Source organism: Lutjanus erythropterus, chromosome 3 (genome assembly GCF_056507025.1).
Source record: "Lutjanus erythropterus isolate fLutEry1 chromosome 3, fLutEry1.hap2, whole genome shotgun sequence".
NCBI classification, from domain to species: Eukaryota; Metazoa; Chordata; class Actinopteri; order Lutjaniformes; family Lutjanidae; genus Lutjanus; species Lutjanus erythropterus.
Genome location: NC_139319.1, coordinates 12,228,461 through 12,244,204, shown reverse-complemented (window position 1 = coordinate 12,244,204; position 15,744 = coordinate 12,228,461). Strand labels below are relative to the sequence as shown.

Genomic DNA, 15,744 nt, shown 5'->3' with positions numbered 1-15,744 from the left:
GGTAATTGATTAATTAGTTTGAGTAATGTTTTAAGAAAACTAGTCAAAATTCTCTTATTTCAGCTTTTTAAATGTGAATATTTTCTGGTTTATCTGGAATATCTTTGGTTTGTGAGTATAACAAGACATTTGCGGACATCTTAGGCTTTGGGAAACACTGATTGACATTTTTCACCATTTCCTAACATTTTAAAACAAACAACTATTAATCTATCAATCAACTATGATATATATACCATGGCTCCAACCCTGATCACTACTCAACATGACATCACCAGTCATATCTTTGGCTTCATTTTTGTACAGTGGGAGGAAACAGGGATGCGCACGTCCATCTTTATGTTAAGTCAATGGTCCCAGCAGGCAGCTGATTTGTTAAACCCTCTGTACTTTACCTAACAAGCACGAAATTGCAGACAGACAACGTTAGCAACTAGCTGGAAAACGTAGTGGAGCATTTAGCCGCTGAAGTGCCCTGTTTTCCCTTTGAAGGTGGTGGAGACCAAAAACAAAGCTAAAAGGAGAATGAATATTGGACTTCCATTTGATATTTTTACTCTGTGATGCTGGATGTGCCAGCAGACAACTGGTTGCTAACATGTATGTTAGGTATTTTAACACCTCCATGTAGCCAAAAACATAAGCTGCTGCTTCAACATTCAGAACGTGCTTCAGACCAACACGTATACTAACCCCAACCTTAACTTAATTCTCACCTGAGCCATAAAACCAAGTATTACGTGCCACAGTGTCTGTGTGGTGCTGTGCTCTCCTGTGTCCAGGTTCTGCCCCTCTCCCTCCTTGCAGATTGCAGTAATTGGCATCAGGTGCAGCTGCTCTGCAATCAGGACCTAGTGCTTAAAAGCCTGGAGAGTGCAGCCGATCAGGGCCAGTGGGCCATTCGGCAAACTACAGTCTGCTAGTCTGTAGCCGAATCCTGCAGCAGCAAGGGCACTCGTTTGGGCGCCCTCATGTGCTTTGCTAGTCCCGCCAGCTAGCAAAGGCACTTGTTGTGTTCTGTGTTTGTGTTCTTGTTAGCCTCCCTGACTAGCATGGACACTTGTTGTCTTTTGTGTGTTTGGGGGTTGTGTTTTCATTTAGTAAGTTAACCCATTTTTATTTAATCTGTTAACCTAATTTGACACACTTCATTAATAAAAGAACTTTTGTTTACGTTTTTGTCTCAGTTCTCCTTGCTTCCTTTTTCTCCCGGGTAAATTTATTTAATGTTGAACCCCTCATCCCCTAGCCCAACTTGGGGTCGTAACACCAAGTCTTAAAGGTATCAGCGGAAAATGTTCTTCCTTTCAAAAAGTAAATGTCCTCTCTCTCAAGGTCCTCACAAAGCCAGATGTATAAAGCGCAGACACACACTCGGTGACAGAGTAAAGCTCTGGGCAGCCACGGGATCGTGTGACAACAGCAGGTGCACCTAATTCCCTATAGAGGGCACCTGAATGACAGATATAAAAGGACAGGACTTAATTAATAGGTACATATGATCCCTGACAGAAGAATGTTTGGTATGTTGTCGGGGAGATAACAGGCCACCGAGCTGATCAGTGCTTCTAATGCTCAGGTGAGACTGACAGGTCTGCCTGCAGGTCGGGGGAGTGTGTCTGATACTGACAGACCGAACGTCAGCACAGAAATGAAATTGCCTCTTGCGGTGTGGTGATTGTAGAGATATAAGATGCGCTCACTTCCCATCTGACATGCAGTAAATGCAACTTATCATCTGTGACAGGGCGTTGTCACATAGGCAAAGCTGGATCCGGACTTGTCATTAGGCACCGTAATGTGGTGCTCACTACTATACATGTAACACATATGAAAGTGACAGCTGTGAAAATGCTGTGTGGCTACACGTTTGGATCCTCCAGCATCCTCATGACAGGCAACTCAACAGTAAATAATGCTAAGGATTTGCTAACGTAAAGGACTGCATAATTATGGAAAAACTGGATAAACAAAGCCCCCGACACACAGACACACACGTGAGGCTGTTTCTGCAGAGCATAATAAAGATATTTGCTCTCATGTTTCTTTGACGTGCACGTCATGTATTGCATTTAAAAAGAGGCCGAGGATCACAGTCGCTGTCTCCGTCGCCTCTCTGCATGCAACAGTGTGTTCTCCAACAAGCCATGTCTAATTTTCCCATCAGTTTGGGGGACAAAGAATACAATGTGCCCTTGATTACCACCCGGCCTGTGGATCATGTTTGCCTTGGACGCACAATGTGGAGTCCTTGCTGGCAATTAGAATATGCATTAGTTCGTGACAGGAACCCCCTTCCCTTTCGTTATTCGCCAACATCAAAATGTGACAACTGAGTGAAAGTTGAAGTTCACACATGCCAAGTCATCAGGGAAACTATCAAATGCATGCATGCATTCACACAAGTGCACGAATGCACAAACACACAACTGATACAAATGTTGTAGATGCTTTTCCTCCATCTCAACATTTAGCCTTGAGGCTCTTTCCCTGAGGCTTATGTAACAAAGTAGCAACAAAAACAAATGGTTGTCTCTAAAGGATTGTGCTGGTGTGTTTGCATGTTTTAGCATATTTACAAATCATGTACACATAAATTACCGGCAGCCATTTCACAAAGAATGCCATAGCTTTTTGGATTTTCAAAAGGATTGTCCTTCCTGTCAGGAAGCTTTTGCATTTCTTTTAAATGTCAGTGCTGTATGAAAATGAAAAGCCTTGAACCTCGATTAAGATCAGGGGTCTCAAATGCCGTTTAGTTCTTGGTCATATACAGCCCAAATTGATCTCAAGTTGGCTGGACCAGTAAAACCACTGCATAACAACCTATAAATAACAAATCTCCAAATGTTTCCCTTTTTTAGTGATAAGAAGTACAAGCACATCCTGAAAAAAATTAATGGCCCGTCAGTTTGCAGAACAGATGATGAACAGCCTGAGATTTCTTAGGAAAACAAGTACATGATCTCAGTTTTATCAAATTCAGTCAGTCTACTGTCATTATATGTTTATGACAGTCTACTGATCACAGTGGAGCTACAGATGCACAAACATTTATCTATTTTGGACCTGTACAACAATATATTGTACTTCTGAATTCGAACAACTTGTCCAAGTCTAAAAATTATTTTAATTTTCTAGAAATGTTTCCACTCCTGTCTAGCAATGCTGGCATCACTGCACAACACCAACTGAAGTGGAAGCTAATAAGGAAAGAGGTTATGTATTGCATTACAAACCAATTATAAATCAAATGTTTTGGCAGAGCCTTAGCGACACGATTTCACACATTTTGTTTTAAGGTTGAAGTCTGATACACATTGATTTGCAATATTTTGTTCAGTATCTTTCAGAAGAATCACAAGTATTCATTGTATTTTTTCACAGACCTGTATTCTGGCCTGGAATTAATGACAGTTACTCTTTTTTTTTTTTTTTTTTTTTTTTTACATTTTGCAAAGTAATGCAGTGCGTCAGATTGGACCCTCTGGAGGCCTGGTTCTGGCCAGTGAGCTCTGTGTTTGATGCACCTTATTTAGATCATCACATGGAACATTTGCAGTGTGATAGCTTTATATTTGTCAAAGCTGTGTAAGTTTTTTTTCATGAAGTTAAGGATGAAGTTGCAGTGACCACTAAACCTTAACCGAAGCATGAAATTGAAAACTAACTGCTGACATTTGTTCTGCAATTTTTTTTGTACTACTGAGGTGCCCAAACTTTTTCCCTTACAGGGCCAAAACTGAAACTTAATGATGGGCCAGGGGCCAAAAGCACATACCCATTGTATTGTATTATATTGTTCAGATGAAAAATGGTACCAGGATCCCAGTTTCCCCTAATTGACTCCCTTCCTGCACAATGTGTAACATTTAAGAGTCCTAAGTATTCAAAGAGCATTTTTACCTAACAATTTTTTTTTCCTTCAAGACCACCTTCGGGCAGGCCGTGCTAATACAATCAGATAGTGGTACAGTCGTTTTTCAGGCTCTTGTAATCTTTTTCTGAATGAATAATTTGGCATTCTCTCAGCACAATTACTCACACTGTCTATGTCTCGGATGTTTGGATGACCAATCTGCTCTGCTTCTGTTGTACGTGACTCATGTGTCCTCCCTTGTCTCTCCTGTGGGCGTGTGGTCTGTCTGCAGGGAACATCTTTGTGGTGAGCCTGGCGGTGGCAGACCTCGTGGTGGCCATCTACCCGTACCCTCTGGTCCTCACCTCCATCTTTCACAATGGCTGGAACCTGGGTTACGCCCACTGCCAGATCAGCGGCTTCCTCATGGGCGTCAGCGTCATCGGCTCCATCTTCAACATCACCGGCATCGCCATCAACAGATACTGCTACATCTGTCACAGCCTCAAGTACGATAAACTGTACAGCGACAAAAACTCTGTGTGCTATGTGATGCTCATCTGGGCGCTGACTGTGGTGGCCATCGTGCCCAACCTGTTTGTGGGTTCGCTCCAGTATGACCCGCGAGTTTACTCCTGCACCTTCGAACAGTCGGCCAGCTCAGCGTACACCATCGCGGTGGTTTTCTTTCACTTTATTTTACCCATCATGATTGTCACCTACTGCTACCTGCGCATCTGGATACTGGTCATACAGGTGAGGAGGCGGGTCAAGCCAGACAATCGTCCCAAGCTAACGCCACACGACGTTAGAAACTTTGTCACCATGTTTGTGGTGTTCGTGCTCTTTGCCGTTTGCTGGGCGCCGCTCAACTTCATCGGCCTGGCCGTAGCGATCAAACCGGAGGTGGTGGTCCCCCTCATCCCCGAGTGGTTATTCGTGGCCAGCTACTTCATGGCCTACTTCAACAGCTGCCTTAATGCCATTGTGTATGGTGTGCTGAACCAGAACTTCCGGCGTGAGTACAAGCGCATTGTAGTGTCAGTGTGCACGGCACGCATCTTCTTCCAGGACAGCTCCAATGACGCAGGGGAGAGGCTCAAAAGTAAACCGTCGCCACTCATGACCAACAATAACCAGGTCAAGGTGGACTCTGTCTGAAGCTTAGAGGATTACTGAGCGGACATGAACAGATATGCTGTAACTGAGAAAAAAATTGTAAAAGAATAAAATCTGATTGAGAAAAACCAAATATAAATATAAATCAGCTTGTATCCTCTGAGCTGTCCACAGACTGTCATATGGTGCTATCGAAACCTCTGAACAATCACAGTAAAAACAGGGGTGCATATTATCTTTGTCTTTTATCAAGCACTTTTGTTTGACTCTGCAGTACCTGTAGTACAGTAAATATATGATGTCTGTTTTGTTTTCATGTTTACAGTGATTATATAAATGTATCATGCATTATATAAGTATTTATTTTGTATGAAATGTCATGTAGTAATTATATAGTAAGATATATCAGGTTCCAGTTAAATGAAGACAAAGATCTATCAGGCCAATAAAAAAACATTTCTACAAGATTTGGTTGAAAAATGTAACCAGAAGTTAACCAATTTTAATAACCTCATTTGTGACACTGTAACACTAATTGAGTGCAAGCAATGTGGGTTGCTGCTGTCTTATTATACCCTGCAATACATTAGGTGGAATATATATTTTAGTCTCTCTTTCACCTTGTGAGCTCATTATACTGTATGCATGGATATCAGGAATTGTTCATATGCAAAATAAAATCTGATATTGATGGAGGATCTGCTCTAGTCCCGTGTCCAATTTACTTACAAATACAAGTTTCTTGCAACTGTGTAAATGTATTCAGTGACTGTAGTTCATAACTCTTCTTTTTCATACTTTTGAACATCATTCAGACTCATTATTATAACAGTAGACTCCCCAGAGAAGCTCACAAAACTCTGACAATATGATCCAAGTTGTAAATAACCTGGAATTATCTTTTAAACACTGTGGCTTGTTTTCAAGAAATGTTTGTACCGATACCACAAAATGTAAAGTCAGTTGCCAGTTTTTTTGGGTACACCTAGTTAAAACTGAAGCAGATTTATACAACAGCCCTGCGGAGGTGTTCCTAATATGTAGTCCAATCTTTTTGCTAGAAATGGGTTTGCCAACCTACGAGGGGCATTCAAAAAGTTCTAAGACAAATGACATAAATTCAAACTGAGTCAAAATAGTGTAACAAAATGACCTTGAATCGTACCACTGATGACTTATAAACAAATTTGACAAGTTACAGCATGCTAACTTTGTTATTGAATGTTCCAGGTTACATATTACAAAACCAACTTTTTTGACCGTCCAAAATGAGCCAATTTGAAGTTCGAGCAAACATCAAATTTCTAACAAAACTTCAATGGAAACCTACAGAAATCATTGAAGCTTTGCAAAATGTTTATGGAGACTCTTCACCTTCTAGAGCCGTATTTCCAAAGTTGAAGGAACGTTTGAAAGGAACAAGATTTCAGTCCATACTTGAAGCGAAGAGGGAGGTTGTGACCTGGTTGACTAGACAAGCTCCAGAATTCTATCAAGAAGGAATTTCTCGGTGGAAACATCGCTTGCAGAAGTGTATTGAGTTAGGTGGATCTTATGTTGAAAAATAATTTTGTATCTTTCATAAATAAAGTTTTTTTTCAATTTGTCTCAGAACTTTTTGAATTACCCTCGTATAAGAAATAGTATGAGGCAATATAATTCAACAGCAAACTCCAAAATGGCTGTAAAGTTGAATTGGCATCTATCAAACAAAACAAGCAAACAATGAACTGTTGAAATCGTAGCGGTTAGGTGTACCTATTAAACTGGCACCTGAGTGTATTTGAATTGGTTTTCTGGCCCAAACCAGTTTGGTTCAAGAAAGTGCGTGAACACCTTTGAAGGGATAGTTTGACAAAGACTGAACCCTCTGTGGATGTAAGTGACTCATTCTAAGATAACAAAAACACGATTCCTATTTTCAGGTGATTATACACTAATGACAAGATACCTAGAAATACTGTATTCCATTTCTGCCATTTTCTGCCAGTAAATCCGTATAAATTTTACAGACTGGATCAGACATACATGGGTGTTTTACAGTGGTGGTTAGGTGTACCTAATAAACTGGCACCTGAGGGTATTTGAACTTTGAACAGCCTTCTCTGACGCCACATATACTCTCACCAGACCAAACGCAGTCCACTGGTATTATCAGTAACTTTGCCTTGCAGAGAGCAGGCGATGCCAGTCTACAGCTGCCTCAGTCTGTTTGTTTTTGCTGTTGAGTTACTTTGGTTGATCTGAACTAACCTTTTAAAACACCGAAGACACACAATAACATAAACAAATGATCTGCAAGGTAAAATTATTTATTTTGCCTGTGGAGTTTGGTTGGTTGGAGAGAGTGATAGTTGGCTTTTACAATGCTAGTTTCCCATTGAAAATGGCTGTCTAATGGCAAAGTGCTGAAAATATTTTAAATATAGTGTGCACTCAAACTGACAACTAGGTGGATCTTTTAAGTGGCCAAAATACCTTTTATTGCTGATTATGTCCACAGCTGTACAATAGGAGCGTGCTGACCGGCATCAACTGTAGGTAATAATCTGATTATCAGTTGAAAGTCTACATCAATGCAGGATTTGTCTGTTGTTTTTAGTAAAAGCATTCAAAGTAGGTCCCTCCCTGGCTCAACAAACAAAAGAGGGAGAGAAACAACAGCAATGATCAAGAAAACTAGAAGGTGAATGAAGTGAGGGAGCAGCATTAGCAAGAATAAAGCAGTGAATCTGAGAAATCGGAAGGATATTTTCTGATAGCTTCACAGCATTTTTGTTCTAAAGGTTTTAGTTCCCAGATTTTGTGTGAATGCAGCCAAAGCGAACGCTCCTGTCTGTTCTGCCTCTGTGTGTGTGTGTGTGTGTGTGTGTGTGTGTGTGTGTGTGTGTGTTTGTGTGTGTGTGCCAAACAGACATACAGACAGTTCATGACAGAGAGCCAAGGAGAGAGGCAGAGAAGCATTGGTCGCTACGTTTTTATAGAGTCCCAGCTTCACACCCTGTGCACTGTTATTGTCTGGGGGCTACACACAACTGCCCAGAGGTTGACACTCAGAAAAGTCCTGAACGCAGCAAAATGTTGAGGAAAAAAAAAAGCAGAGAGCTCATGCAGATACAGACACCACCACACACTTCTAAGCAGTGACTGAGAGGGATTACTTTTATACAAATCTATACATTCTCTCTTTTTTTTTTTAAGAAAATCCTGCATAGTATGTCTTTAAATTATGTTGTTTGACTGATCCTCTAGATTTCTGTTCATGCCAAGGATCAACCACAACAGCTCTGCCACAAATCTGCTTGAGTAATGTGATTTTATCCAAAGTGGAACACAGCCAATGCATATGATAGGCTGTTATACTGTATGTAGGGCATTTTCTATCTGCAGCGCACGTCTACATGTCTGACTCACATGTGAGGTAGCTGAACACCGAAGCTATCAGGTTCTGTCTGCAAACAAATTTCAAGGTGAGCATATAAAAGTGTAGGTAAGCATGAATGTCCTTCACGTTGTGGAGAATTCTGCAGTGCATAGGAGGCAGGGACCATATAGCCAACTATACATCCACCATTTGCGTGTGCGTTGCATAGCGTGCATGAGCAACCCGGTTAGTGGAACACAGACAAAGGCATCATGCATCAAAGAGGAGAACGGCTCAACTATGCATTTGAAATCCACTTGGCTTACGTAACGGCTGCTGACCATCATCCTCAAAGCAAGAGCTGAAAGAGCCAGCTCCCAGCTCACTCCCTGTCCCCTTCTCTATCTGTTTAATCCCAAGAGCTGTGTGTGGTAGGAAAGGACCGAATGGGTTGGGATGGGTTGAGCAAATGTAAAAATCCCGGGGATTTACACGGCCCCCAGACAGAGTTATACTGTAATCTGCGCCCAAAGATTTTTAGAACTGAGGATGTACGACAAAATGGAAAAGAAAAGTCAGGTGTCACATGACCAATGGCCCATCTTCCATTACTGACTTAACACCGAGAAAAGAAAATAGAATGTGTCCTTCACTGTGACAAGGCCATAGATCAGAGCCCCAGCAGAGCATATCCTCTGAAAAGCAGAGCACAACAAAGCCCATGATGGCTGCAGTAAAGTAATGAAATCTGTGTTAATTTGAACAAGAGAGATCTCAATTTCTTGAACAAATGTTGCTGGCAGAAAAAAAAAAGAACATTCATAGACTGAACAATCTATTCAGTAAGCTCTCAGCCAAGTCGGATTCTCCCCTGGAGTGGTGCTTTGTTGAACTTGTGTACTCTTACACAAGAGAGAGCTGAAATATGTTCATTAAGCTTCTTGTTTCATTCTTGGCTTTAAGAACACACAGTAACAATGACTATGACTCTAATCTCAAGATTTACTTGCCAGCTAGCCAACAATCCTTGTTGCAGTCTGCAGCTATACGCAAACAAGCTTTTATGACGTGACCAAAGTTTCCTACTTATTGTAGGGCACCTAGTGACACCTGATCATGGCAAAAGCTCCAGAAAAAGGCAATAGTTGAACTTTTTGAATTTTTTGAAATCTTTTATTTTTCATACATTTTCCTTTTCTGTCATCACAATTTTTGACCTGTGTGTAGGACAGGGAGCTTGTCCACTGCAAACATCTCAAAGCACCCTCCCTTTCCAAGCGTTTAGAATAACCTTCGATTGCGGCGGACCTCATAAAAAAAATAATAAAAAAAAAAAAGCTTAAGACCTACCTAAAGCCTATGTTTGAAATATGTTGGTGCATTACCTACAGAAGACGCCGGTCGGCACACCAAGAGCTTAAGTTTGATTTGTCTGTTCGAAACACAGCGGTGCAATGAGGCAACATGACAACATGACGGCCTCCAAAGAACAGGACCTGAACCCTCTGTGGATAGAAGTGGCTCATTCTAAGGTAACAAAAACATGATTCTTATTTTCAGGTGATTATACACTAACGAAAACATACCTACAAATATTATCTGCCAATAAATCCATGTAAACTTTACACAGTGGAACTGTAAAAATACATTTGAAGGATACAGGATGTAAAACACTGTTTGGAGGCCCTGTCCACACATACATGAATGTTTTTAAAAATGTAACTCACAAACAGCACTATAGGTTACTAAAAACTGAGCTTTTTGAAAACTCCTGCCAAGGTTGAAGATATTTAAAACTTGTCATTTAGACAGAGAAACCAGAGTACGCACTGTTATCTCCATGGTTACCCTGTTAGTTTACATGGAGGGCTGTGAAAGACAGTGAATAACAAGAACGGTTTTAAATGATTGGGCTGATTAACCTCAGCGCAAGACTACGTCTGCATGTCGAAGAAGGAGCAACATGTTCGTACCATCTTCCTGCATCCAGACTTCATCAAAACGCAGAGTATTATACATGATAATAGGGATTTGATCCATTGTTAACAGAAATATGTTTATTGGTGCAGCTTTTGAGAATTTAAATGCATAATATGAAGCATTTTACTAAAAAAAAATAATGCTAGTAACATATACTCATATAAACATCATCCCCTTTAATCATCACTTATGACCCACTTGCAGTGTGGTGATGTCTGCATCTGCAGAGATGCCGTTGTCTGCCCGTATTTCCTTATTTTCTCATTATTTTGCTGTGCTCTGGATGTGCTTGGACAAATCTCACTCAACCTTTAAAGAAAAAATATGTTCTTGCCCCATATACATTGAAAATTCTCATATATTTATTGTTCTATTTGTCTTACTTTTTTGTCTCCGGTTAACATTGCTGGCAGCTCAGTAACTGTGACACAGTAATGGCTTTTCCATAACAAGACCTTCTATCATCTCTCCTGGAAGGTGCCACGGTGTCTTCAGTGTTTGTTTTGGTTGGCTCTGGGTCTCACTGAAAGATGACTAAAATTACTAAGATGCCGGATAATGCGGCTCTGTCCTCCCGTTTTTCTCTCACAGAGACATAATCCACCGGGGATTCAGTGCTGCCACCTGGGCCCCTGAATTCTGCACAGAGCTGCTGAAGCCTGGTAAAGGAAAACACTGCTGTCCATAGTCTGAGGAAGACAGCAGAGAGAAGATCATAATGATCTCACTAGCAGCGGAGCTACATAAAGTGACATGACAATGGTATGTGTTGAAAAGAGACGGAGACCATTAGCAGCCAAGTTGTGTTCCAATGAGAATGACACCATACAAAAATGAAACAACAGGTCTACAAAATATCTCTGAGCATAATTTTCAGTCTGCACTTCCACAGAACCATCAATCCTCTACTTTTGTGCTAAATAATGAGTTCGTTCCACATCATTCAGCCACAGGACAATGAGCCACTTCTGGAAAGTGTGCTGTCTTTGAAAAATTACAATGAATCACTTTCCCTTCTTTTTGCATCTGTATTTACTTCATTCTTTCCTCCGAGAGCTTCGCTTCCCATCTCATTCAGTTATTTTCTCTCGCAGATTTTCTCTTTCTTTCTCCAGCTTTTATCCAATAATGGAAGTTGTTTTCACATACCTTTTACCACGTTTCCCAGCGAAGCATGACGGCTCTGGTTTCTGCTTGACCACACAAGAATGATACGGTCTTCTTCAGCGTATAGAGGGAGAAAAAGAGGTGAACAGAGAAATATATACCAACATAAAAGAAAAGAAAACAGTCACAAAAAGAGTCACAATGGATGCTGAAGATGCTCACTGAAGATAAATGGAGATATGTGTGTGATTTTCTTTTTATTCACCACTTTGCAGGACTAAGAGTCGCAGCTCATGGCTTCCAGTTGAAAAACCTTAGAGATTATAGAGTTATTTTGTACATTTAGTTAGGCTTACCTTAAATAAGACAAAAGAACAAGAGCACCTTACCAGCATCTTTAAATGTGGCTGTCAAAAGTACATTTAATTTAAATGTGTCTTTGCACAAAATACTCTGTTTTATTCAAACCAGTCCAATCCTTCTAGTCAACTCCAGCACAATGCTTCTTTGGTTTGAGTCCTGCACTAAAGGGTGTTTGTTCACTGTAAAAAGAGGCGTGGCAAGGACAGGTGCCCAAGCATTACTTCCTTTTCTCTGGTGTACCTCAAGACTGTTGTTCTCTTCTCGATACACACCACCTCTCTTGGTCAGATCACCTGCTGACGTGGATTCTCTTATTGCTGCTATGCTGATGATACCAGGTTCTACCTATCCTTGCAGCCAGGAGACCGTACAGTCTTGGCGCTGATGCCCACTGAAATGGTATTTCATGTCATGTCACTTTGCACAATAAAACATCAACACGCTCTCACTCCCACCTCATCATACATTAACTTGGTTAGTGGCCCTGTGCTTCAAATTATGACTATGCAGGTGCCAGTCTTTTGTCAGTTTTGTCTGAAAGGCAATAATAAATATAAAATAAAAAAAGCTGACAAATAAAAAAAATGCTTCACATTCATAGCATAACTAATGTACATTACAAAACAAATGTTACATAACTTAAAAAGAAATCAACATTGACTTTTGGGTTCACATAAGACACGAACCTCAGTTTCCTGGGTGAAAGTCCAGTGTTCTCGCTCTTTACACTGCATCACTTGACTTTGACGGAACATTGAAACGGTACGACGGTGCTTCCAGGAGTTAAACGAGAGGAGAATCTACAGGGACTGTAGCTGCCGCGTTTGACATGCTGGGAGTGAGAACACGCTGTGAAGATCAGCCTTACTCAACTCCTGCACACAGAGTACAGCGACTGGTCATCTTACACTCTGACTACTGCAACAAGCTTCCAGAAAGGCTGCAGCCATCCATAAGTAAGTAGTAAAGTACACAGTGCAGTGTCTATACTGCCTTTAGAGTGGCCAACAGCACACTACACAATAATTAATATATCGTCATTTCTTTTTTCCAATGGTCTTGACACATTTTTATTTTATTTAAGTGGTAAATTAATATATTCTCTTATAAGACAACACAGATATTCTAATTGTATTGACATTACCATTCAAAAGTTTGGAATATACTGATATTTTTCTTCTTCTTATAATAATGACTTTAAAAAAAAAAAAACAGCATAATTACGTTTTTAAACCCCAAAAGAAGAATAATTAATTAAAACTTCCATTAAGCCGATGTTCCCTCAGTGTTGCAGGTGAGAATATTATTGTAACCATTTTCCCTACAAATACCAGTTTTGATTTTTCTTTTCAACGGTGCAACTGAGCTCTAAATATATTAAGAACCTGCTTTTCTTTTAACTGTCAGTCATAGTGTCAGCGATGTCATTCCAGTAGTGCTAACCTTACACTAACTTTCCATTTATGTTTTCAAATCAAGTCATATTTTAATGGTACAGCTCAGAATCACAAACCACAATTTGCATTGGGGGGCTTTACAGCTGTTTGTGACCCCCTCCCCCGTCCTGTAGACCCTCGAAAGAGTAAAGAAAAATCCTTTTAGCCGTGGAAAAATGGAAAAAAAAAACCTCAGTTTGAAGAGTGGTTTTGCAAAGAAACTGTTAATTCCAGCTTTTTAAAGGCATTATTGTTCACCTGACACTGAAATATGAACCTGATCCTATTTAGATCTGCACAGATTTTGATATTAAACTTAACATTTCTTTTACCAATTAACGTAACTGGTTATTTCTTATATTCGTATTTGACTGTTGCTCAGAGATATTGTCTTTTTCTCCCCTTCCAGTTGTAAGTTGGACCATTGTTCAGTGTTTTATTCAAAACATTACATTTTTGACAAACTCTTCATAGAAAATGACATCAATTTGTAAAGAGGACTTTCTGTGACCTAAAAACACGAGAGACTGTTCAAAAAATATAGAGTAGTCCTCTCAACCACCTTACTGCACTGAATCAAGCAGCTGTGCCAGGATTTGACTCCAAAGTTTTGAACTGTAGTGTGTAAACAACATTTTCTACTTGAACAAAATACTTTCGTACTGACAGAAACTTTTTATGAAGAGAACAGGATCGACTTCGCTGTGCAGACACTACAGCCTCACGGCCGCCAGACACAAACAGATAGAGGGTTAGTTTCGTTAAGGACAAGGTCGCAGGCTTTTTAAATGTAAATAAAAATATCTTGACAATTCAATAAGTATATTTCAACAAAGGGTTAAACATGTTTTTTATAAATGGCACGATGAAGTGCTTTGGATGAATATGTCCTCTAAACAGTTTGTTTTTCACTGTTTATTGTCTGACCTCATTATGAGTTGGTTGTTTATGTTTGTAGCACAAATGTAACTGTTCTTTGTAAACTGACCTCACTGTCCTACATTTTGACATTTACGTCAAGAGATCAGGAGGTCAGAATCGAACTCCTCTGGGATCAGCCATCCCCGTTTTTATCCCAGAAACAAACAAACAAACAACAAAAAAACATCTTTGGAAAACTTCAAACTACTTTAAATGTATTAGAAAGTAAATTTATTTTGTAGAACAACGTGAGGGGAATGAAAAGAAAAATATGCACATCAGTGTTCGAGTCAGAGCAGCTCTTGATGTCCCAACCATCTGTAAATACAGCTTATCATATGATAACTTTTAAGACAATAAGACAATAACTTTTAAAATATTTTTTATTTTCATTAGATGGTCATGTTCTAACTGTAACAAATCATTGTCGCTGTTTCGTGCTTTAAGTGTAACCATAGTTACTGTACACATTATGTTTTTAGGTTATTTGTAGTAAGTTACTTTACTGGTTTTGTGTTCCTTATTAAGTTGTGCAGTTTACTGTGTATATTTCAGTATAATAATTTCACAACATTATTATGGACTTGTAGAATTAAGTCTACTATTATAAATGGTGTTATATTATTTCAATATCATTTACAGCATTTTAACAAGCATGTTAATTACACATTTACATGTGTAATATTTAATTTTTAAGTTTCTTCTTCATGTCTCTCTTGTCTAAGAGCTAATTAGTTCCTATCTGTCATTGTTTAGGGGGGGCAGGTATGAGGGTGGTGCCATGTGTGCAACAGTTTTGTTGACCCTCCTGTGAACACCAAAGAGTGAAGTTGCGTGTCCTGAGCTGTCAGGCTGTTTTGGTGAAGATTAAGTACACAAAGAGAAGTTGTAGCAGCTTATTACAAAGAAAAGAGGGTTACAGACTGGTGGCGGCGGTGTTTTGTTCTTCGTCTTCGGATTAATTTGCAGCGTCATCAACTAGTTTACACCCACCAGGACTTATTGGACAGCAGCTGGCTGCGGTCTACAGGTGCACTCTGTGCATTTATTTCAATTTTACATGGACTTACATTGAACTTTACAGACATTTTCCAAAGTCTCATTAGTGGATGATGTTGAGGACAGCGAGTCTCTCCCTGATAATGATGATGTGACCAAAGAAAGAGGGTAAGCATCAGCAAACATCTTGAACTCTGCATCGTGGCGGTTCTTAGATGTTTACTTGTATACTCGTGACAACAAAGACAAAAAAGTTACTGGCATCAGATTCTCATTACTCTCCATATTTAGTCGGCTACAACACAGTGAACAGTCACAGTCAAGTTCAATGGATTAACCTACAGTAAAAAAAAACATAAAAATTGTTAAAACTTACAGCTTCCAAGTTTGAAGTTGGGCCATGGAAAACCGTTCAATCCATCCTTGAGGTTGAACTGTTACTGGCCCTTGCATTGCCTGTCAGTTTTTTGTAAGCGTTGTGTAAAACGAGAAGGGCCTAGCATCATGGAAAAAAAGAAAAAACATGAACCTAGTGATTGTTGTGGGTGATTGCCATCCCCTGTGGTTGGCTTGTAGCCCAGACTGATTGCTTTCAC

General features: G+C 39.9%; 1 protein-coding gene across 1 annotated transcript in view; it reads left to right on the top strand.

Annotated features, from left to right (window-relative positions):
* Positions 1-5,676, top strand: part of mtnr1aa (melatonin receptor 1A a) — a 45,229-nt gene extending 39,553 nt beyond the window's left edge. Inside the window, exon 2 of the mRNA XM_084715047.1 lies at positions 4,152-5,676. Within this exon, the coding sequence (XP_084571173.1) occupies positions 4,152-5,020 (869 nt within the window). The 3' untranslated portion in view covers positions 5,021-5,676. The remainder of the gene's footprint in view (positions 1-4,151) is intronic.
* Positions 5,677-15,744: the final 10,068 nt, after the last annotated feature.